General features: G+C 51.9%; 2 protein-coding genes across 2 annotated transcripts; both read left to right on the top strand.

Annotated features, from left to right (window-relative positions):
- Positions 1 to 297: 297 nt before the first annotated feature.
- CkaCkLH20_04352 (vacuolar protein sorting-associated protein vps13) lies at positions 298 to 10,019 on the top strand (the record flags this gene model as incomplete). Its single annotated transcript, XM_038887071.1, has 2 exons — positions 298 to 6,818; positions 6,869 to 10,019. The coding sequence occupies 2 exons, from the start codon at positions 298 to 300 to the stop codon at positions 10,017 to 10,019; spliced, it is 9,672 nt and encodes a 3,223-aa protein (XP_038747775.1).
- Positions 10,020 to 14,056: 4,037 nt separating this feature from the next.
- On the top strand, positions 14,057 to 14,854 carry CkaCkLH20_04351 (nacht and ankyrin domain protein; the record flags this gene model as incomplete). Its single annotated transcript, XM_038887070.1, has 1 exon — positions 14,057 to 14,854. The coding sequence occupies one exon, from the start codon at positions 14,057 to 14,059 to the stop codon at positions 14,852 to 14,854; it is 798 nt and encodes a 265-aa protein (XP_038747774.1).
- Positions 14,855 to 21,036: the final 6,182 nt, after the last annotated feature.

Below are 21,036 nucleotides of genomic sequence, written 5' to 3'. Positions count from 1 at the left end.
CGATACCTACCTACCCCTCGCCAAAAAAAGATACCCAACCTATTTTGCCACGCCACGACACGACACGACACGACCTAAAATACCACCCACGCCAAATCTCCGTCCCCAGATCACGACACTTACGACCCGTTCATGTCGGCAGAGCCCTTCCGGTTTTCGACCTAACCCCGCCCGGCGTGATCGAGCTCTGCGGCGTCCCAAATCTATCCCTCCCTTCCCATGCCTCGAACGGCCGACACGCAATAGATTCCCCATACTGAGCTTCCCTCGCCAGGGTAACGGCGCCATACAGATACCATGTTGGAGGGACTCGTCGCCGGCCTGCTCAACAGGTTTCTGGGTATGTACGTCAAGAACTTCGACCCAGCACAGCTCAAGGTCGGCATTTGGTCTGGCGATGTCAAGCTTAGGAACCTCGAGCTGCGGAGGGAGGCCCTCGACCAGCTGAAGCTGCCCATCAATGTTATGGAAGGCCACCTCGGCGAGTTGACCCTCATCATTCCGTGGTCCAACCTACGCGGCGCCCCCGTCAAGGTCTTTATCGAAGATGTCTTCCTGCTTGCCTCCCCAAGGGAGGAAGCCGCCTATGACGAGGACGAGGAGGAGCGCAGGAAACAAAGAATCAAGATGGAGAAGCTCGACTCGGCCGAGCTGCTCAAGGAGAGATCACAGGAAGGCATGACCCAGGAGGAGCAGCAGAAGAGCCAGAGCTTTACCCAGAGCCTGGTCACCAAGATCGTCGACAACCTGCAGGTCACGGTCAAGAACATCCACATCAGATACGAAGACTCCATCTCCGCACCAGGACACCCCTTCGCCCTCGGTGTCACACTCGAGGAGTTCAGTGCTGTCAGCACCGACGGCCAGTGGAAGCCGACCTTCATCCAAGACTCTACCAAGAGCACCCACAAGCTCGCAACCCTCGGCGCCCTTGCTGTCTACTGGAACACAGATACAGAGCTGCTGGGCCCGGGCCGCGAAGTGACGAGCGATGACGACGAGCCGATGCCGCACGACGAGATGGTTGACAAGTTCAAGAGCTTGATAGGATCGACGGAAGACACAGACCTCAACCACCAGTTCATCCTCCGCCCCGTCAACGGAAAGGCTAAGATCGTTCTCGACAAGACTGGCGATACACACGTTCCCAAAGCCAAGGCGAGTCTGCTCTTCGAGGAAATTGGCTTGGTCATCGACGACGACCAGTACCGAGACGGCTTAATGATGGTGGATCTCTTCCATTATTTCATCCGGCACCAAGAGTACAAGAAGTTCCAGCCGAAGGGCGTAACGCCCAAGGAGGATCCAAGAGCGTGGCTCAAATTCGCTGGGGACGCCGTCCTCAGCAAGATCCACGACAGGAACCGTAGATGGTCTTGGGATTACTTCCGCGAAAGACGCGACGATCGAAAGCGCTACATCGAGCTGTTCAAGAAGCGGAAGCAACAACAGCAACTCTCCTCCGACGAGAGCGACGACCTCAACAAACTCGAGTGGAAGCTTGACTACGAAGACCTGCGCTTTTGGAGATCCCTGGCTCGAAACCAGCTTAAGAAGGAAAATGCCGAAGCCCTCAAGAACCAACCGCCCAAGCAGCAGCAGCAAGGTTGGGTGTCATGGATGTGGAGTGGCGGGGCGAAGCAACAAGAACAGCAAAACACAGACGAGAACACACAAATCACGGAGGAGCAACGAAAAGAGTTGTACGATGCCATCGAATTCGACGAGAAGACGGCTATCGCCGAGTCTGTTGACGTGCCTCGTGACACCATCAAGATGCAAGTCGAGGCATGGCTTAGCACTGGAAGCTTTACGCTGAAGAAAAGTCACAACGGCAAGAGAAGCGACCTTCTCAGTCTCCATTTTGACGTCTTCAAGGCCAAGGTTTTGCAGCGCCCCGATTCCTTCCTGGCCGACGTTAGTCTGGGTGGACTACGCGTGAACGACGGAACCACTCCCGACTCCCTTTTCCCAGAGATTGTGCGAGTCAAGGATGCGCCTGAAGTCCATGAGCACAAGCGTCTGACGATCGAAGAATTGGAGGACAATGAAGACGAGCCATTCTTCCGGTTTGAGGTCGAGCAGAATCCCATCGAAAAACAGGGAGACATCGCGTTGTCTGGATCTCTCAAACCGCTCGAGATCGTTTGGAACCCTAACTTCGTGGTGGGCGTTGCCGACTTTTTCAGGCCACCAGAGAGGCACATGGAATCCATTACAGCCCTGATGGAGACTGCCGGCGCCACTGTCGAGACATTCCGTGAACAGACGCGCGCAGGTCTCGAGTTCGCTCTTGAAGAGCACAAGACTATCAATGCCCAACTCGACCTGCAGGCTCCTCTCATCATCGTACCAGTCAGCATCTCGGTCAAGGAGTCGACTTGTCTCATTCTGGATGCCGGTCACATCAGCGTTAACAGCGAACTGGTCGACCAAGATACCATGAAGCAGATCCAGTCCAAGCAGCGACAATCGTACACCGATGACGACTTTAAGCGCCTGGAGTCCGTCATGTACGACAAATTCCTGGTCAAACTCTCCTCGACCCAAGTGCTGATAGGACCATCCATCGAGGTGACCAAGGCTCAGCTTACGGAGAAGGATGACACGCAACATCTTCACGTTGTGGAGCGGATCAACGTTGACTTCGTTGTTGAGACGTCCATCTTGCCAAAGGCACCAAACTTGACCAAGTTGAAGGTGTCAGGCCATTTGCCACTTCTTCATGCCACCGTCTCGGACACCAAGTACAAGAACTTGATGAGGATCATCGATGTCGCTATTCCCAAGTTCGGCCAGGCCGACAATCAGCAGGAACAGATCCAAGACTCGCAAGGCCAGTCGGTTACGACTCGCCCTAGGGGGCTGAGCACCGCGTCGGCTCGGTCGCGATCTCGTAAGGAGCCTTCCCGCCGGAGGTCGTCGCAATTCCCCTTCATGCAGCAGCAAACCGCCATCGTTATCGACGAAGACGAGGACGATAGCGATGAGTTTGAGGATGCAGACGGCGGCCGAGACAATAAGGAGCAGCTCAAGCTACAGCAGCGCTCTTTCGAGTTCAAGTTCAAGGTCGACACTCTAAAGGGCTCTCTGTACCGCAGCGATCCGGACAAGAAGAAGCCAGATGCACTCTTGGTTGAGCTCGTTGCCGAGAACTTCGACCTTCTCTTCTACCTGCGCCCATACGACATGTCGGCTGAGGTGTCCCTGGGCTCAGTGATCATGGATGACTTCGTCGATAACCCTTCCGCCGAATTCAAGTCTATCGTGTCGTCAGGGGATCCTGACGATCGCGAGCAGAACCGAAGTCTCGTCAGCGTCAAGTTCACCAAGGTCAACCGCAGATCACCAGAGTTTATGCCCGTGTACGAGGGTGTTGAGACGAACGTGACGGCTGCGATCTCCACCATCAACCTCGTGGTGACCAGGAAGACTCTGTTGACTTTGCTCGACTTCATCCTAGCGACGTTTACTGGTAACAACAATGACGCAGCTTCGCCCCAGGAACAGAAGGCGATTTCAGACTCGGAAGACGAAGGCGATGATGAAGAGGTTGAGATTGCCGTGGACGCCCCGCCGGAAGACGCACCTGCCAACACAGGCTCCATCAGAGTCAAGGTCGACCTCAAGAGTATTCGCCTCATCCTCAACAATGACGGCATCCGTTTGGCGACTTTGTCTTTCAACCACGCGGACGTTGGCGTTTTCCTCCTTGGCAAGACGATGCGTGTGAATGCCAAGCTAGGAAATCTCAACTTGGTTGACGACATTAACCAGGGTGTCTCGGAGGAGTCGAACTTGAGGCAGCTCATTTCCATTCAAGGCGACGAGCTCGCCGACTTCCGATACGAGACCTTCGATGCCACCAACAAGAAGGCGTACCCTGGTTACGACTCCTCAGTCTACCTGAGGGCTGGCTCTGTGAAGCTCAACTTCCTCGAAGAACCCTTCCGTAAAATCATCCAGTTCCTTGTCAAGTTCGGCAAGATGCAGGCCATCTACAACGCTGCCCGCCAAGCTGCCGCGAACCAGGCCAACCAGATTCAGCAAAGCACAAGCAGATTCAAGTATGATGTCGTGGTCAAGACGCCCATCGTCGTATTCCCTCGTGTCGTCAATCACGGCCAACCTAAGCGAGATGTTATTACTGCGTACCTGGGAGAAATCTACGCCCAGAACAAGTTTGCTCCTCTGGATGACTCCGAGAATTCGCAAATTGCGACAAAGATCAACGCAGGAATTCGCAATATTCGCCTGACGTCCGATTTCAACTATCCCGGAGACCTCTCCGAAGAGCTTGAACTCATCGACAAGGTTGACTTGGGCTTCAACGTGACTTATGCCGAACACCAAGACGGCACCAAGCGTCCCGAGCTTGAAATTGAAGGCAGCATGTCCGACTTCAACCTGAAGCTCACCCAGTACCAGCTTCGCTTCTTGATGGAAATTTCGAAATCGGTTCCAGCAGCCTTTGCGGGCGATGCTGACGAACAAAACCAGGAGGCCGAGCGTGAAGTTGACAAGGAAACTCTGCAAAGAGCGAAGTCGTTGCCCATTGATAAGAACAAAGGCAATGAGCAACAGCTCGTTGATCTGGGCCCCGAGCTGTCACCCAAGGACAAGACATGGACGAAGCTCGACCTGGTTTTCCAAGTCAACACTATCGGCATGGAGCTGCTGTTAGCGCCCGACGACAAGCCTGTTGGAAAGCTCGAAAATGCTAGTCTCTCGCGATTTTCACTGGACGTCACCAAGCTGAAGACAAGAATGCTCAACGATGGTTCTTTAGAGGGAGAGTTCCTCATCCACTCGTTTACCATCTTCGACAGCCGACCTCGCGACACTAACAAGTTCCGAAGGATCATGACGTCGTCGAACAAGGAGGTGCAGCAGCTTATGGCAAGCATCACAATGTCCGGCGGACAGGACAGAAACCTCATCGCCATCGTTACCATCGATAGCCCACGTGTCATCTTTGCCCTGGACTACCTCTTTGCCATCCAGCACTTCGTCATGGTTGGTTTGCAACCCGAAGAACCCTCAATCGTCGACGATGAGTCCTTGTTGGATACACCCGATGAGTCGGATGCAGACGCGGACTCGATGCAGGTGACATGGTCGAAGTCCAAATCGCAGAAGAGCAACAAAGAAGAGACAGACAGCCCCCAGGAGAACGCCGAGGACAAACCGCAAAGCACCATGAGCATTGCCTACAGGGTCAACATTGTTGACGCTCAAGTCATCCTGATCGCAAACCCTCTCAGCTCCAGCTCTGAAGCCATCGTACTCGGTACCAAACAGGTGTTGCTATCTCAACAGCACGCCCTGACCTTCCAAGTCTCCGAGATCGGCATGTTCCTCTGCCGAATGGATCGATTTGAGGATTCTCGCCTGCGTATCATTGACGACTTCTCGGTACAGATGTCGATGGACAGCTCCAAGCCGAACATCACCAGCATTCATGCCGACATCGAGCCATTGATTCTTCGACTGTCATTGCGGGATATTCTGCTTGCGCTACAGATTGCGAGCAAGGCCACTGAGCTTTCGGACCAGCAACCCAAGGACCCCAAGTCATCGTCATCAGCTGCCGACGAGAAAGCGAGGCAACTTCGACAGGCTGGTCTGAAGCAGCGCACTGCGAGCGGCAAGGGGCCATCGACTATTGCCAACAAGACAATTATGTCCAAGGCACAGACGCAGAAAATTGCAGCGTCCCAGGCAAAACAGGCTCATGAGGACCCTCAAGGAACTGCAGTTCAGTCGCAGACGAAGCGACACGAAGAGCTTTCCGCTACCATCGAAGGCATTCGCGTTGTTCTGATCGGCGATGTCCACGAACTCCCGATCTTGGACCTGGGCATCAAGAACTTCACCGCCACCGCGGAAGATTGGTCCTCCAACCTCAAGGCTGAAACCGCCATTGATCTATACACTAATGTGTACAACTTCTCCAAGTCTGCCTGGGAACCTCTTCTTGAGCCCTGGCAAGTTGGCATTGGAATGGCGAAGGACGCGCAGTCTGGACTCATGTCCATCGACGTGGCCTCCAAGAAGATCTTCGATGTCACATTGACTACCGCCACTATCGCACTGGCATCGAAGTCTTTCGCATTCCTCAGCAAAGATGAAGACGTCCTGGGCAAACCTCGAGGCGTGGACGCACCATACAGAATCCGCAATTACACTGGTTTCGACATTGTGGTGCAGTCAAAGAGTTCCACGACCGAAGACAACATGACGGCTCGTCTTGAAGACGGCCAAGAAGCGCCATGGAGCTTCGAGCCTTGGGAGAAGATGCGTGAGAACCTCTCAACCGAGAGCAGTACCGGTAGTGTTGGTATTCAACTAGAGGGTAGCGGGTTTGACCCGGTCAAAAACGTACGACTGAATCGTGAAGGCGAGGCTATCTACGGTTTGAAGCCCAAGACCGACAACATTCTGCACCGACTACTTGTCGAAGTCACACTCGGCAAGGACAATGTCAAATATGTCACCTTCCGCTCGCCGTTGGTGGTCGAGAATGAGACCCAGATCCCGGTTGAACTCGGCGTCTATGATGCTCAAGAAGGTCACCTGCTCAAGATTGAGAAGATTGCTCCCGGCGAAAGTCGCCCGGCTCCTGTTGGAGCCGCATTCCTCAAGTCATTGCTTGTGCGGCCCGACTCGGGCTTCGGGTATGCCTGGTCATCCGAGAGTTTGTGGTGGAGAGATCTTCTGAAGAGACCTACCCGGACGATGGTTTGCAAGGGCGAGAATGGTGATCCATTCTACTTCCAGCTCAATGCCACTTTCGACCGATCCAACCCCTTAACAAAGTAAGTGCTGGAAGACAACCATCCTGATCACATGCTTACAGTCTGCACAGGAACTACCCGTACATGCGCATCAAGTTGTCACCACCCGTTATCCTCGAGAACCTCTTGCCATACGACTTCAAGTACCGCATTTACGACAAAAACACCAAGAAGGACTGGGCAAACTTCCTCCGCAAAGGTGGTCTCAGCCCTGTACATGTCGTCGAACTCTCCCATCTGCTTCTCCTCAGCGTTGACATGCAGGACACCGTCTTCAAGCCCAGCGACTTTGCGATCATCAACTCTGGGCAGTCAGATGACTTCAAGAAAGAAGACAGGTTGTTGTGCAAAGACGCCGATGGTCTGCAGCTTAACCTCAGGCTTCACTACCACAAGATTCCCGATGGCGGTGGAGCATTCCGAGTGACGGTATACAGCCCCTACGTCATTCTAAACAAGACCGGTCTCGACTTGCAGCTCCGAGCCAAGGGATTCCTACAGGGCGCCCGACCTGCCGCAGGCCAGGCGACCCTATCAAACAGGTCGGAGAGGGATCGGCCCAAGGCGACGCCGCTCATGTTCTCCTACGGCAACGACGACCATAGGAACCGTGCGCTGCTGCAGATCGCGGATTCAGAATGGAGTAAGCCGCAAAGTTTCGATGCTATTGGCAGTACAACAGAGGTGGTTCTTCCTTCGCCATCCAGAAACACCGAGGTCCATATCGGCATCACAACTGAGGCTGGCGAGGGCAAGTACAAGATGTCCAAGGTTGTTACCCTTGCTCCGCGGTTCGTATTGGAGAACAAACTGGGAGAGGAGATCAATGTCAGAGAGTCCAGCTCCTCAGGCTTCATGACGCTCAAACCAGGCGCTCACCAGCCACTGCACTTTATGCAGAAAACCGCTGTCAAGCAGCTCTCCCTATGCCACCCTGGAATGAACAATCAATGGACTTCTCCGTTCAACATCTCGGATATTGGCACCACCCACATCAAGATAGCTAAGGCTGGCCAGAGGCAACGACTCATCCGAGCTGAGATCTTGATGGAGGGTGCGACAATCTTCCTGCACCTCAGCATGGAGACCAAGAACTGGCCGTACCAAATGAGGAACGAGAGCGACACCGAATTCACCTTCTACCAAGCCAACCCTAGTCTGGAAGACGATGGCGTCGAGGATAGATCTGGCTGGAGACCCATCAAGTACAGGCTGCCACCGCGCAGCATCATGCCGTACGCGTGGGACTTCCCGGCCGCAAAGTTCCGGGAGATTATCATCAACGTGCACGGCAAGGAAAGACATGTGAAGCTCGCCGAAATCGGCAACCAGATTCCGATGAAGTTCACCACCCCCTCCGGACAACAAAAGATCATCGACATCAATGTTGCCGCAGATGGCCCTACCCAAACGTTGATTTTGTCCAACTTCCGACAATCCAAGAGTCTGTACAGACAGAAGTCCAAGTCTGGCTCTCGCACAAGCACCGATGGCTTCGAAGTCAAGGATCAAGAAACGACCGCCACATTCCGAGCACAGCTCAAGCTATCGGGTATCGGAATCTCGCTTATCAACTCTCAGCTGAAGGAGCTGGCCTACGTCACCTTCAGAGATGTGTCTCTCCGATACCACGACTCGCCTCTTCACCAAACAGTCAGCTTCTCGGTGAAGTGGATCCAAGTTGACAACCAGCTGTATGGCGGTCTATTCCCAATGATCTTGTACCCCAGCGTTGTTCCAAAGAGAGCCCAGGAGGTCGACGCACACCCGTCTCTTCACGCAATGGTAACTCGAGTGAAGGACGATTCGTACGGTGTGCTGTACATCAAGTATGCCACGGTTTTGATGCAACAGATGACAATCGAGCTCGACGAAGATTTCGTCTACGCAGTGCTCGATTTCTCCAACATTCCCGGCGCGGCATGGTCCGACAGCAACGAGGAGGGCAAGCTGTGCGATGAGGAGCTGGATATCCCAGAGCCCAATCAGCAACAATCTGGCCAGGATATTTACTTCGAACTGCTGAACATTCAGCCAATGCAACTCGACCTTTCGTTCATGCGGACAGAGCGTGTCAACGCCGAAGACAAGACATCTACCCGAAACCCGTTGATGTTCTTCCTCAACGTTATGACAATGGCCATCGGCAACGTCAACGACGCCCCTATCCGTCTGAATGCTCTTATGCTGGACAACGTACGAGTGTCTGTGCCGGCTTTGACACAGAACATTTCCAATCACTACAGCCAAGAGGTGCTTTACCAGATCCACAAGATTCTTGGATCTGCCGATTTCCTCGGCAACCCAGTTGGACTATTCAACAACATCAGCTCAGGCTTGACGGATGTTTTCTACGAACCATACCAAGGACTCATCCTCTCAGATAAACCCGAGGACTTTGGTATCGGTGTTGCGAAGGGTGCTGCATCTCTCGTCAAGAAGTCTGTCTATGGCTTCACTGACTCCTTCTCCAAATTCACCGGCAGTCTGTCCAAGGGTCTAGCCGCTGCCACCCTTGACAAGCAATTCCAAGATCGTCGTCGCATCACTCGAGCCAGAAACCGCCCCAAGCACGCTCTCTACGGTGTGACCACTGGTGCCAACTCGTTCTTCACGAGCGCCGCATCTGGGGTTGGTGGTCTTGTCCGCAAGCCGCTTGAGGGTGCCGAACAAGAGGGAGCCCTCGGCTTCTTCAAGGGTATCGGAAAGGGTGTTGTCGGATTTGCCACCAAGCCCGCCATTGGCGTCTTGGACATGGCATCCAATGTTTCCGAAGGTATTCGCAACACGACCACCGTCTTCGACGGCTCGGAACTCGACCGAGTTCGCCCAGCACGCTTTGTGCCTTCCGACGGCATCGTGCGCCCGTACAACGCGCGCGAGGCTCTCGGCCAATCTTGGTTGAAGCAGGTCGACAACGGGAAGTACTTCAACGAGAACTACATTGCGCACTTGGAGCTGCCCCGCGAGGATATGGTTGTCATGATCACTTACGCTCGGATACTGCTTATTCGCAGCCGGCGTCTGACATCTGAGTGGGATGTGCCTCTGAAGGACGTCCAGACAATCGCGAAGGAGCGTACGGGTCTCAGCCTAACTCTGAGAGGCGGCACTAATGGACCGTTTATACCCGTGGGAGACGAGAGTGGTCGTGCCTTCCTGTACAAGATGGTGGCCGTGGCTGTGGAGGAGTTCAACAGGAGGTTCAGAGGCTTGGAGTAATAAGAGTGCGTTGTTTTGCGGTGGATGACCATGAAAAAGGTCCGGCTCTTTCTCAATTGTCATTGCTATCTTTTCTTCTTCCCTATAGAGGCTCTCTCGCATAGCCTCGCGATTCCTTTTCAGCACAATCTTGTTCGAACCTGGCGTTTCGGCACGCTCCTCTCCTAGCAAACGCAGGAATACATCAATACATGGATCATTAATATGCATGAGAACCACATGAAAGTGAAAGCACATATTCGAAGGGAATACGAGATGGTGATGTGGACGCCCCAGAAACGTCTCCAAAGGTCGACAATCCCTACTGTGCCCTCGTTCGGTGATCTGGATTTCAATCAGGTGATCAGTCTGGTATGCGCCAGTGACACGCACTGGACTCGATCATCGGGTACGAATGATTGGGAACAGGCCTTGATTACCACAAGATTGGTAATGGCCTGGATTGGGGTCTGTGAGCAATTCGAGTGCAGCACCAACCGCCGCAAAACAAGGTGTTCTTTGTTTTCCCCGGAGATCGAGCCTAACTCGGAGTCTTGGCTGTCCTGCGGCGGTAGCTGTTGGTGAGCATCTCGTTACACCGTCCCATCTCATCTGACGCGCGCAAATGTTTGCCAGATCCCTCGACCAACAGGGAGCAAGCGGATCGTGTGTACCTCCAAACAAAGCATGGACTTTTGAACATGGTCGTGAAGGTCGGCGACCTCTTGTCTGCTTTTCGACCGGACGGCCGACGTCCCGCGTTGCCGAAGCGAAGAACTCGCCTTCTACGCCGGATCCTGATTCTGCGTTATCGTGTTCATGTTGTGCGACGCGCGAGGAGTGAGATAGTGGTGCATGTGGTCGGGACAGATGAGTAAACGCGTCAAGCGATCGTAAAGATTCATCCGCTGCCATGGCTCACGTCGGTCGTAGCAAACACGACAGGCCTCGCGGGGTCGGTTCTCACTGGTGCGTACATCGGCGCACGACAAATGTTTCTTTTGTTGATCGGAAGGAGAGAACATGGCACATATCTCAATGCCACTGCTGATCCGGGAACTCTGGCAAAGTAGCATGCCGCATCGACCAGATCGAAATCGACACCAGGATCGACGACGCCTACTGACGCGCGCGCACGATCTGTTCCAAACACCCGGTCTCGTACCCCCTGCAAAAGATGCGTAGGCGGTTTGCTGCATCTCGAGATGCTGCACCTGGCCGCACCGGGTGACCAACAGAGAAACAGCTTGCACCCAGGCATGATCCTCTCACGAAACTCTGAATCAGCTTTGGAAAGCCCAGATATCGGTTCAGTTCTTGGTCGAATCAAACTCACCGGTTTCAAGGACATTTTCGAGACGGCAAACTCACCGCAGCAAACAAGCACCACTTCCGAATAGAGGAAGTTCTAAGATTTCAATCTCCGGGCAAAATTGCCTGTAATACTTGGACCAAGAGGAATCTCCCAGCGAATGAGGTTGGGGTTGCGAGCCGCGCAGAGAGGCCCGCGATTCCTTGATAAGCATCAGAAGCCATTGTAAATTGACTTCGAGGAATCTTGGTAGTTGAATGCTGCAGCTCGAATGATATACAGCCGGACATCTGTCTGTGAGTGTCCGGTTTGGAAATAGCTCTGGGAGAAGTAGTTAAACCGGATCTGCCATGAATGCTAAGCAGTACAAGAGACTTCAACGCCCCGGTTCCCAGGATCATCGGACTTTTGGTCACCGCACCGATCATGGCGATGTCCGAGCAGAATGTTGATTTTGCTGTGAGTGAACAACTTTCTGTTGTATGCACTATGACCCGCGGAACTCCAAGTACAACTCCTTGACCTGGTTGGACATGGGTGACACAACGAGGGTTACTGTGTATAGCATCCTAATCTTAGATTGTGTCTAATCTACCTATCATCTCCGGGATCTGGGAAGTATGTATCGTCTGGAGCGTCATATTCGCGCAGCTGAAGAGCAGGCGTGCAAACGTTGCCTCCTCATAGGTATGGGGGCGGCACTGCATGTAAGTGGCGTACACTGTTCTTTAGTGCCATCCAGGTAAACCGATCAGACTTGGATGTCGCCGTTGGAAGTGTCTTGCAACCTTGACCATAATTATACTGGACGAGATCCCTGTCGCCAACCTGGAAACAGGAACGCGCTTAAACTGCAAACTGGCCGTTGCATGCGCCTCCGAATTGCATGCCTGCGCGTTGGGGGCCTTCGGTTGACTCCAGTGCTGATGGAACAGATGAGGGGCTGAGGTAAAGGTCTAACGTTGCAAGGCTATTTTGAGAACCCGAACAGCGAAGGCAAAATCGTCCTCAACTCGAGTGATTTGAACGTTGCCGACCACATCGACTCGTCATTCTCGTGCGAGGTCTTCCGATGGTCGATTGAAAGATGCAAGTGCTTCATTCATGCACATGCGTTGTACAACAGGACGTCGTCAACTCCCGGCAGAAACGACGTTACGGCCGTCACTACGGCCGATAGAACATGCTTATTTGCTACAGAATGGGTGTCCTGCCGTGCGCTGTGATTGCGCGGGAACCCGTGTTGCCGTTCTCGCGTGTTGGACCCTTGACGCTCGTCGGGTTCTGCCACGGTGCAGCCCGCCGTAAGACGTTAGTGCCCGCAAGGATTGCGCCAACATGTTCCAAAGCCGGCCGTGATTCCGGAAGCCACCGGCGGCGGCAGCAAACATAAGATCCGGACTCTGCCTTACCGAGGCGAGTCTCGTGCTTCGAAATGGATGTGTGGCCTTGAGATCCGGCTCGGCGTGGATGCAATCATTCACATGTCATGAATTACCTGTTCAAAATGGCTGGGCGTTTCTCAAACATTTGGAAGATAATTGACAGTTTGCCAGAAGCCTCGTCAGCAATGCTCTACGCCTGAACAAGGCAAAAGATGTATCCGTACAGTTGATGTCTAAATTCACATGTTGAATTCCAGCTTTTAAGACAAAAAGCGGCGCAAAGGCAGCAGTATTAGCTGGTGAGCTGGCACGTCGATCATCACGCACATCACCTATTTTGATTGCAGCCCAGTTCCGCAGAGCCTCCAAGCCTTGCTGAGTTACGACACGGCGCTTATGAGTTGCATGCGTCTGCCCAATCGTGACATACGATGTGGCAGTGATGTGGCAGCGAGGAGGGCCGGAAACAGAGTACGAGCTTCCACTTTAACCACCGGGCAAAGAGGAAAACCCGTCCCAATCATGTTTGATGCCACTCAAATCCGTCCTGTTGGTACCAATCGCCTTCCGATAATCACTCAGATGCGTCTTCGATTGTCTTGAATCACCCGAAAATGGATCTTACTCGAGATGTTGGACGTGCTACCAGCCGCGCGATCAACGTAGCTCCTTTGGGATGCTCCTCCGGTGACATACATGGGTGATGGTTGGTTGGCTGCATGGTGATGTACGTTCCAAGGGACGACAACACTTGGCAATCGGGTGAACCCAGGGTCCCAGACAGCCCAGCACCAACTGCTTTCAGGTGACATTGGCGGTTGTGTACTATCGGTCCGGCCCCCAACCAGGGCAAACATAGTAAACGAAAGCCACCTTGCGAGGATGGGTAGGAAGAGGCCGTATTTACCCAAAGGCTGTTTTTGGTATGTTCGTCAGGCTTTTCTTAAATATGTTTAAAAGACTGCAGGCACGCCGTGTGACGACCTGAGCTCTCTCGTTGCACGTCTCGCGCGATTTCGACAAAGACTCAACTGGGCCAACTCTTCAATCAAGCAACAGCACAATGCTTGTACAACGCTTATATGATCTGAGTCTCAGGGGCTCTGACGCATTTCCCCAGGCAGGCTACATAATTTCTCATGCTTTCATTCTAGTACTTCCGCTTATCGTAACATATTGTTTCTCTTCCCTGAAAGATTGTTTGAAAGATGGCAGGACCAAAGGCTTGAATGTTTGGAGGCTCTCCATGCCTCGTTTTAGGATTCCTATGATCAGCGACGCTGTATCGTTAGTCTTTGATGCTGAGAAATTTCTCCTTCGCCTCCAGTATGGATAACGCCATGAAATCAACGCCGGATTCAATGATAACACTTTCCAGAACCAGATTTCCGGGAAGCACTGTTCCCCTATCCTTACCAGGGAGGAACCTCAGCATTGCACTGCCTGGAGATGGCGTGCAAACCCTGTTCAGGCACTCGAAAGAGTACGTCCCGGTTCCCGGATTGTTCGACGCTTTGTCTGTTTTCTTTGGCTTGACGGCCTCAGACTTTGCTATCTTCGATCACGACCACATTGAGGCGTTCGAGGATCGCGACGCCGAAGGCTTCAGAACCAATCATGCAGACCCATCACGACGAATCATCGAGCATCAACGCAGAGACTTTACGAAGTTCCTCAACGGGGATAGCTTGAGAGAGATCATGAAGAGGTTCTCACACAACTTTGAAGTCGAGCTCCGAGGCCAAGTCGCTGAGAGCTCGTCTCCAACTCAACTGCCGGATCTATACCGGTTCGTCCGAGACGCCATTTTCAAAGCCGAAGTCGAGGCTCTCTACGGAGAACATGTTTTCTCTGTCTGCCCGACCTTTTGCGAAGACTTCTGGGAGTTCTACGACGCATTCCCTGTCATCTCTCGCAAACTACCCAGGTGGATGTTTCCGTCGAAGTACCAGAAGAGAGACAAGATGCTCAAGAACTTCCAAGCATGGAGACAACATTGCCATTCACTATTTGACTGGAACAACGAAGAGCTTGTCAACAGTGACTACGAACCAATTTGGGGGACTCGGTACGTGCGAAGGATGGTCCAGCGCCACGAGAAGCTGGGGTTCTCGGATCCAGGAATATCAACCGTTATGCTTGGCTATTTGTTCGTGTAAGTCGGACTTTCTATGTCCTTGCCCACATTGCTATCATTATGCGTGGCTTCAGTTACTGATATGATAGTTCAGAACTACAGCCAATACGATACCAGCGGCTGCGTGGATGACTCTCCACGCACTTCTAGACAACTCACTCGCGTCCCGATTAAGACACGAGCTTTCGATCGAGGAATCTAAGGGCTCCACAAAGATGGACCTTACAACCATCGGAAGAGCACCTCTTCTAAACTCGGTCTATCGTGAAGTGCTCCGCCTTCACGTCGCTAGCGCAACGGGTCGTGCTTCAGTCGCCTCCGGGCCTTCGTCTCATCAAGCCCAGACCGTCACTATGACGGCAAACTGGCTGGGCGGATTAGACGCTTCCTTCTGGAACGAAGGCAGGTTGTTGGACGGCGTTCCCGAGCACTCCGTCGAGACATTCTGGGCGGAAAGATTCTTGGTCTATTCTGATGACCCGTTCAGCGGTCCTATCCGCAAGCTGAAAAGCCTCTATAACGATAAGACGGCAGGCCACCATAATGTTGCTAAGACAAGATTTGACGATGCAACGGCGAAGTTGGTAAATAATGGCCTCCGGGGCCACTGGTTTCCGTTTGGGGGAGGAGCATGGAGGTGTCCTGGGGAGACTTTGGCCAAGAACACTATATTGACCTCCGTGTTCTTAATGTTGAAGAATCTCGAAGTTGATTTCGTGGATCCAGGGGAGGCATCGAGAGTCACATCGAAACATAGACATAGGACCTTACCATTTGGGTCACATGCATTCGACAGCCCTGTCCCAGTCCGAGTTTGGCAACGGGTAGAAACAACTGATCGGAGGAAGAGCTGAGCAACTGCTACTTTCGCACAAGTTAATAATAAACGACTAAAGAATATTGAATACATGTACTCCAAGAGGTTCTAATCATGAATAATCGCCGTCCTGTGCTGTGAAGCAACCTATGACTTCAATTTCACGCCTTGTTCATTGGGTTTGTGCTACGGACTCATTTAGTGCTGGATTGAGTCTTTGTTGCTGATGAAGTTCATTTTCTGTTAAACTTACACCGCCCGGCGAGTACACATTGGTATGTGAGGGCCTTCTTAGACAACCAAACTTTGTATCCCGCCCGACATTTACAATTTTAGTTTGGGCGATAGAGCTCATGAGAACACCATGGCAATTGTCTGACTAGAGAGAGGCATTCCAAGGGCCAGACTGCGGTGGTCACCAAGGTCAATGTTTGGCTTTGGAGAAAGAGAAATCTGAAGAATAAATGTACTCAAATATGAACGTGCGGGTATCTTGAACAGGCTTTACTTTGCAACCTCCTCCTAAAATCTGTTTAGCTACTTTGAAAAGCTGTGGTTGAATTTGCCAGACGACTTACCTCCTCGTCCCGCAACAGAAGTCTGCGCCACATTGTTTGCAGAGCCGCCTTCTTCTTCTTCGTGGAAAACTCCTTGTTGTAGGCATAAGTCACTAACTGCCACATGCCTCTCCGTTTTCTATCGTCGTAAAAGTCGATCAGGTACAAGAGATAATCTCCCTTTGTCTGTTCGGGTGTTCTGGGAGTCGGCGGATGCGCGTTTACATATTGCATGACCTACAACCAATCAGACTCCAGATTCAACACCAGACACTGACCGCCATACCGATCTATCGCAGCAAAAGGTTTTCTCAAAGTCAACTTTTCTTCCTGGGTAAACCATGTTAGCATGGAAAACCAGGACCGTGACACATTGTACCAAAAGTAGGGTTAGTACCTGTCTGGTCATCACCAAATACTCCCATCCCTCCGCATGTCTTACACGAAGCGTTGGGCGGTTGATCCTCTTCAGGGCCATGGTTTATTTCGATTTCGAATGGCGTCATCTGTCTTCCGTATACCGCTCGAGTGTGGGCGGGAAATGCAGGTTCATGGCTCGGGGAATGGGTCCGCGAGGGTATGATGGTTGATTCGCGAGACTCCGAACTGGACTCAGCCTCATGTGATCTTGGCGACGACTGGTGCGAGTCTGATCGAGACTCGACCTGAAAAGGTGCTTCCGGTATATCTGAGCCATCTTCTTCGCAAAGAAGGTTCTGAATTGACATGACTGGGCATCTGCCCTGCTGAAAGTCCGCTCGCCTCGCGGTCATGTTGCCTTCATGGCCCCGATTGAACCAGTGATGGAGAGGGGAAGATTACTCTGTTGGACTCACGCGTTGCGCGAGATGACTGGTGGGTCTAGCTGAGAGTGCATGGATGCGCGGTGATTGGTTCTTGAAGTCTGGTTGGACGTCATACGAGGCTTGGTCCGAGCCCGGAAGTCGCGATAATATCATTGATCAGGGATCCAGATCCATTGAATGTTGATGCTTGAGAGCTTTGGAGGGAAGCACGTTAGCAAACAAAATGTGACATAATGAGAAGGCTATTTCAGTTAAAACTCTCAAGGAAAGCGACAGTCTCTCAGAAATTCAGCAGAAGCTGTCAGCATCGGGGGTTCGCGTGCCCCTGTCAGCTTGAATCCAAGTCCGTGTGTTAGTCTGACCTGTTTAGCCGAGCTCGTAAGCTGTCAATCTGGCGTTGAGCAAGGGTACGATCCGATCGACAATGATTCTGAATAACGTAAATGGACAATAATGAACAAGGAGTTGTCCGTGCTTTATTTGGCATTAGGCAAGGTAAGTCAGAAAACTTAAGCACACTTTAGAGCGAAGTACCCCTCTGATGTTTGCCATGCCACATCATTCACCGGTGCCTTTCCTCCAAGGCGATATTGAGATGACAACGGCAAATGATGCGACAAGTCACACGAAATCATTGTTAGAGAACTCCAGCTGTTGAGGGATCCAATATGAAGCACTGTGAATTCTCAACTGCTACTGTCGCTAAGACATAGACTTCAGCTCTCACTGGGCTGGGCTCTTGAGTTCATCTTTTGTTCATATCTGGGCGTTACTTAAAGAATGCAGCTTGTGAGGTTCATTCTCTACATATCTTCTCAGTCGGTTGTCCACCACTTTAGTTCAGAGAGTTCTCGAGGGTGCCAAATTCCACTTTCTAAGGACATAGGCTCCAAAGAAGGTTTGATACTGCAACTATACCCCAGCAAATCTCTCCCAAAATGTGCTAATAATTCATTATTTCAGATACTTGCACAAATAGGAAGTGAAGCCATTCAAGTAGAGTAGCTAGGTCAAGTCTACTGTTCGACTTCTTCATGACGTCCGGGGACAACAGATGAGGCTTCACTCATGTTAACATCTGGACGAGGTTATACCGATGAGTTACTTGCGATTGCTTCCAGAAAACCTGTTGTGAGTCCGGAATAAACTTCATAGCTGTAGGAATAATCTGCACGTCGTCGGATGACTGATAGGAATGTAGGCTAGAGTGTGGTGATAATGTCCCTTAACGTGTTCAGTAATGCCAAGGCCGACGGCAAGCCTCACACTGCCTATCATGTTCTCTTTGGACATGATATCTTGGCGATTCCTTGATGCAGGGCCCAGCTCTTCGTGGACAGCGCAAAGATGCGGGAAAGACAGAGGTCTTACGGTAAATATTACCGTAGGTAACAAACGGGACCAATTGTTCCCTTTTGGGTTGTCAACGACTACTTTATGACGAGTTTTCGGGAATCATTTCTTATTCTGCTGTGTTCACCACCGGGTCTAGCCCAATGTTGAAGGCTGCCTCGCCGCATTCGGAAATGCACGACCGATTCTGAAAATCTCCGAAACACAAAGACACGGGAAGACGGTCCAGATTAGCTGCGATCGGTGAAGCGATGTAGTCGGCGGTCTCGACTCCGGTGAGTTTGACTACATGTACCTCCGCGTGAAGTTTTCGGGTAAAACAGTTGAGATGGATATCATCAAGTACGCTGCAGACCAGACTTCACTTACATCTTCACTCACGACAAAATGACCGAGCCGCCTGACATGGAGCTATTGGAACTATGAAAGCCACAAAAGCAGTATAAATTCTGGGCTCCTGAGTTCAAGCACATGTTTATGAGCATGGAAGACTGGAAAGAACGATCGGGTATCCGTTCCGTTGCCTCTAGTTTTGTCTGCTGTCCTAGGACTAGTTTTTGTCTCGGGTCGTGAACCCCACCTCGGTCATCCGGACCGGACATGGCAGATGTGGCAGAGATGAAGTCCTTGTGGAGATGGATCTTTGAAAGAAACACGCTTGGCAGAATCTTGCGTGGCGTCCTAAGCTGTCCTCTCAACCCTCATCGGACTTTGCCGCGGCGGAACCACCGGTCACTGGAGCAGCATTCGACTGAAGACGCAGCAATGGTCACTAGAAGCCGATACGATGCGTACTCTGTGTTACCGGCTCAAGTTTCGGACAATATGAAGAAAGTCGAGATGAGAAGGAATCACGCAAGACTTGTTGGCTCATCCTGAGTGTCTTTGGAGCTTGAAACGTGTTGCAACATACTTTCTCACTACTTCATCGAACAGACCTGGTTAATCATTCGCACTCTTGTTGATGAATCGGTCAGAATGGGTGAAATTGTATGTTCCGGTCTTGATGTACTTATTTCTCCATGGCTTTCAGTGAAAGCCGACAGGATTGGGCGGGCGGTCAGTCGTAATATCGTGACGAGGCCTGCCGAACGGCTTTTGTATAAGGCGTCCAAACGACCACGCTAGGGTTGAAGCCGCGTCATCAGAACATTAATCTAGAGCTTCGATAGTCTACTTCCGCGGCAAAATGTTCCGTCGCCCACGATGGGCTGCGGATGGTCCCGTACGTCAGACCTCGATTGGGTCAAGCAACAAGTAGTCTTTCGCCGGCGCGAGAGTACCAGTAGATCGGTACGATGATGCGCCATTATTCCACAGTAATACGATGCCGTCGATACCTTGATCGCATAGTTCTTCCATCGCGATAGCAACCGGCGTCTTTGAAGCTCGACGTCACTGGTACTCATTATCAATGTCCGACCCGGCAGTGTTTCATGTTACATGTCGTTGGAGAAGAGTTGAGAGACGCATGGTTGAGATTTACGCAGTAATCACGTTGCACAAATACCGCAGCTGACTGGCTGTGGGAGGTTACTCGGAATGATACTACCCGGTCATCCGCAGGACGTTCGGCAACGGGCGTGATTCTTCATCGTTGCCATGCGCCTATCTTAGTGTGACTTCTCAAACGCATTGGGTCCCAAGCAGAAAGAGCTCGTGTCGTGGAGTTGGCATGCATTTATCTAGTGAGACTGGCCACGCATTCCTCCACGCGCCTACAAAGAGCCCCATGACACTGATATGAGATTCACCATCAGACCTTCATCTGAGAAGAGGAGAGTGGGCGTGACACGTAGACGCCAGACTAAAGACAGAAATCTTCGCACGGGAGAAAGGTAATCTTATGAATGTCGATCAAGCAGATAAGTCGTGCGGTGATGGAGCCGCTGTTGTAGAGGATTTTCGTTGTGGGTTGCGGGCCACGGCGAATAAAGTTATTGATTCCCGGTGCTGATCGCCAAGTTGGGTGGAAATGACTGGGAAACAGGTTTGCATGCCAGCGCCCCCTACATACCAATGAGATCAGACATCCTTCCTCTGGATTTGGCGAACCTCATCCCCTGAGAGGCCCTGATGAAGCCACTGACGGGAGGCGAGAAGATGCGGAATGCATGTGTCTGGGCGATCAGGGGTAATTGAGCTCTCTTTTCCTCCGCTGCCATATCGGGCACATTGGTGTTTTGCAGATGCAATGCATCGAAAGGCAGAAGCAAGTTCGGACTGGTTGCTTCGTTCTGGGTTCATGAGCTGCGTCTGAAAATCCCTCATGTGTTCCAAAAGCGAAAGATGATGTTTCGCACGCTTGACAAAGCCAGCAAGGCCTGGAAGGCTTTGAGGCTGACTGGGCTTGACTGCCGTCCCGCTGTGCCAATGCGAGACACCATGTCTTGGTGTTTGATTAAGCTGATGTCGTGGCTTGGGTATCAAAGAATGACCAGTGGTCTCGAATTTGATTGCGACGAAAGCGGAACCCGTACCGGCCTTGCCCAGGACCCAGGAGAAATACACGAGAGACGAAATGATATATATTCGAGATGGAATGGCCAGACTCGAATAGCCGCTTCTCCTAACTGCTCTTCATCTTACCTTTGGCATACTCTCCCTTGACACACTGTGTCCGCCTTTCCCATTAACTTACGGGTATTCTTCACTTTAGCAATTGGCAGGG

Source organism: Colletotrichum karsti (assembly GCF_011947395.1).
Source record: "Colletotrichum karsti strain CkLH20 chromosome Unknown Scaffold11, whole genome shotgun sequence".
NCBI classification, from domain to species: domain Eukaryota; kingdom Fungi; phylum Ascomycota; class Sordariomycetes; order Glomerellales; family Glomerellaceae; genus Colletotrichum; species Colletotrichum karsti.
The sequence above is the reverse complement of the archived record's forward strand: the minus strand, read 5'-3'. Positions and strand labels throughout refer to the sequence as shown.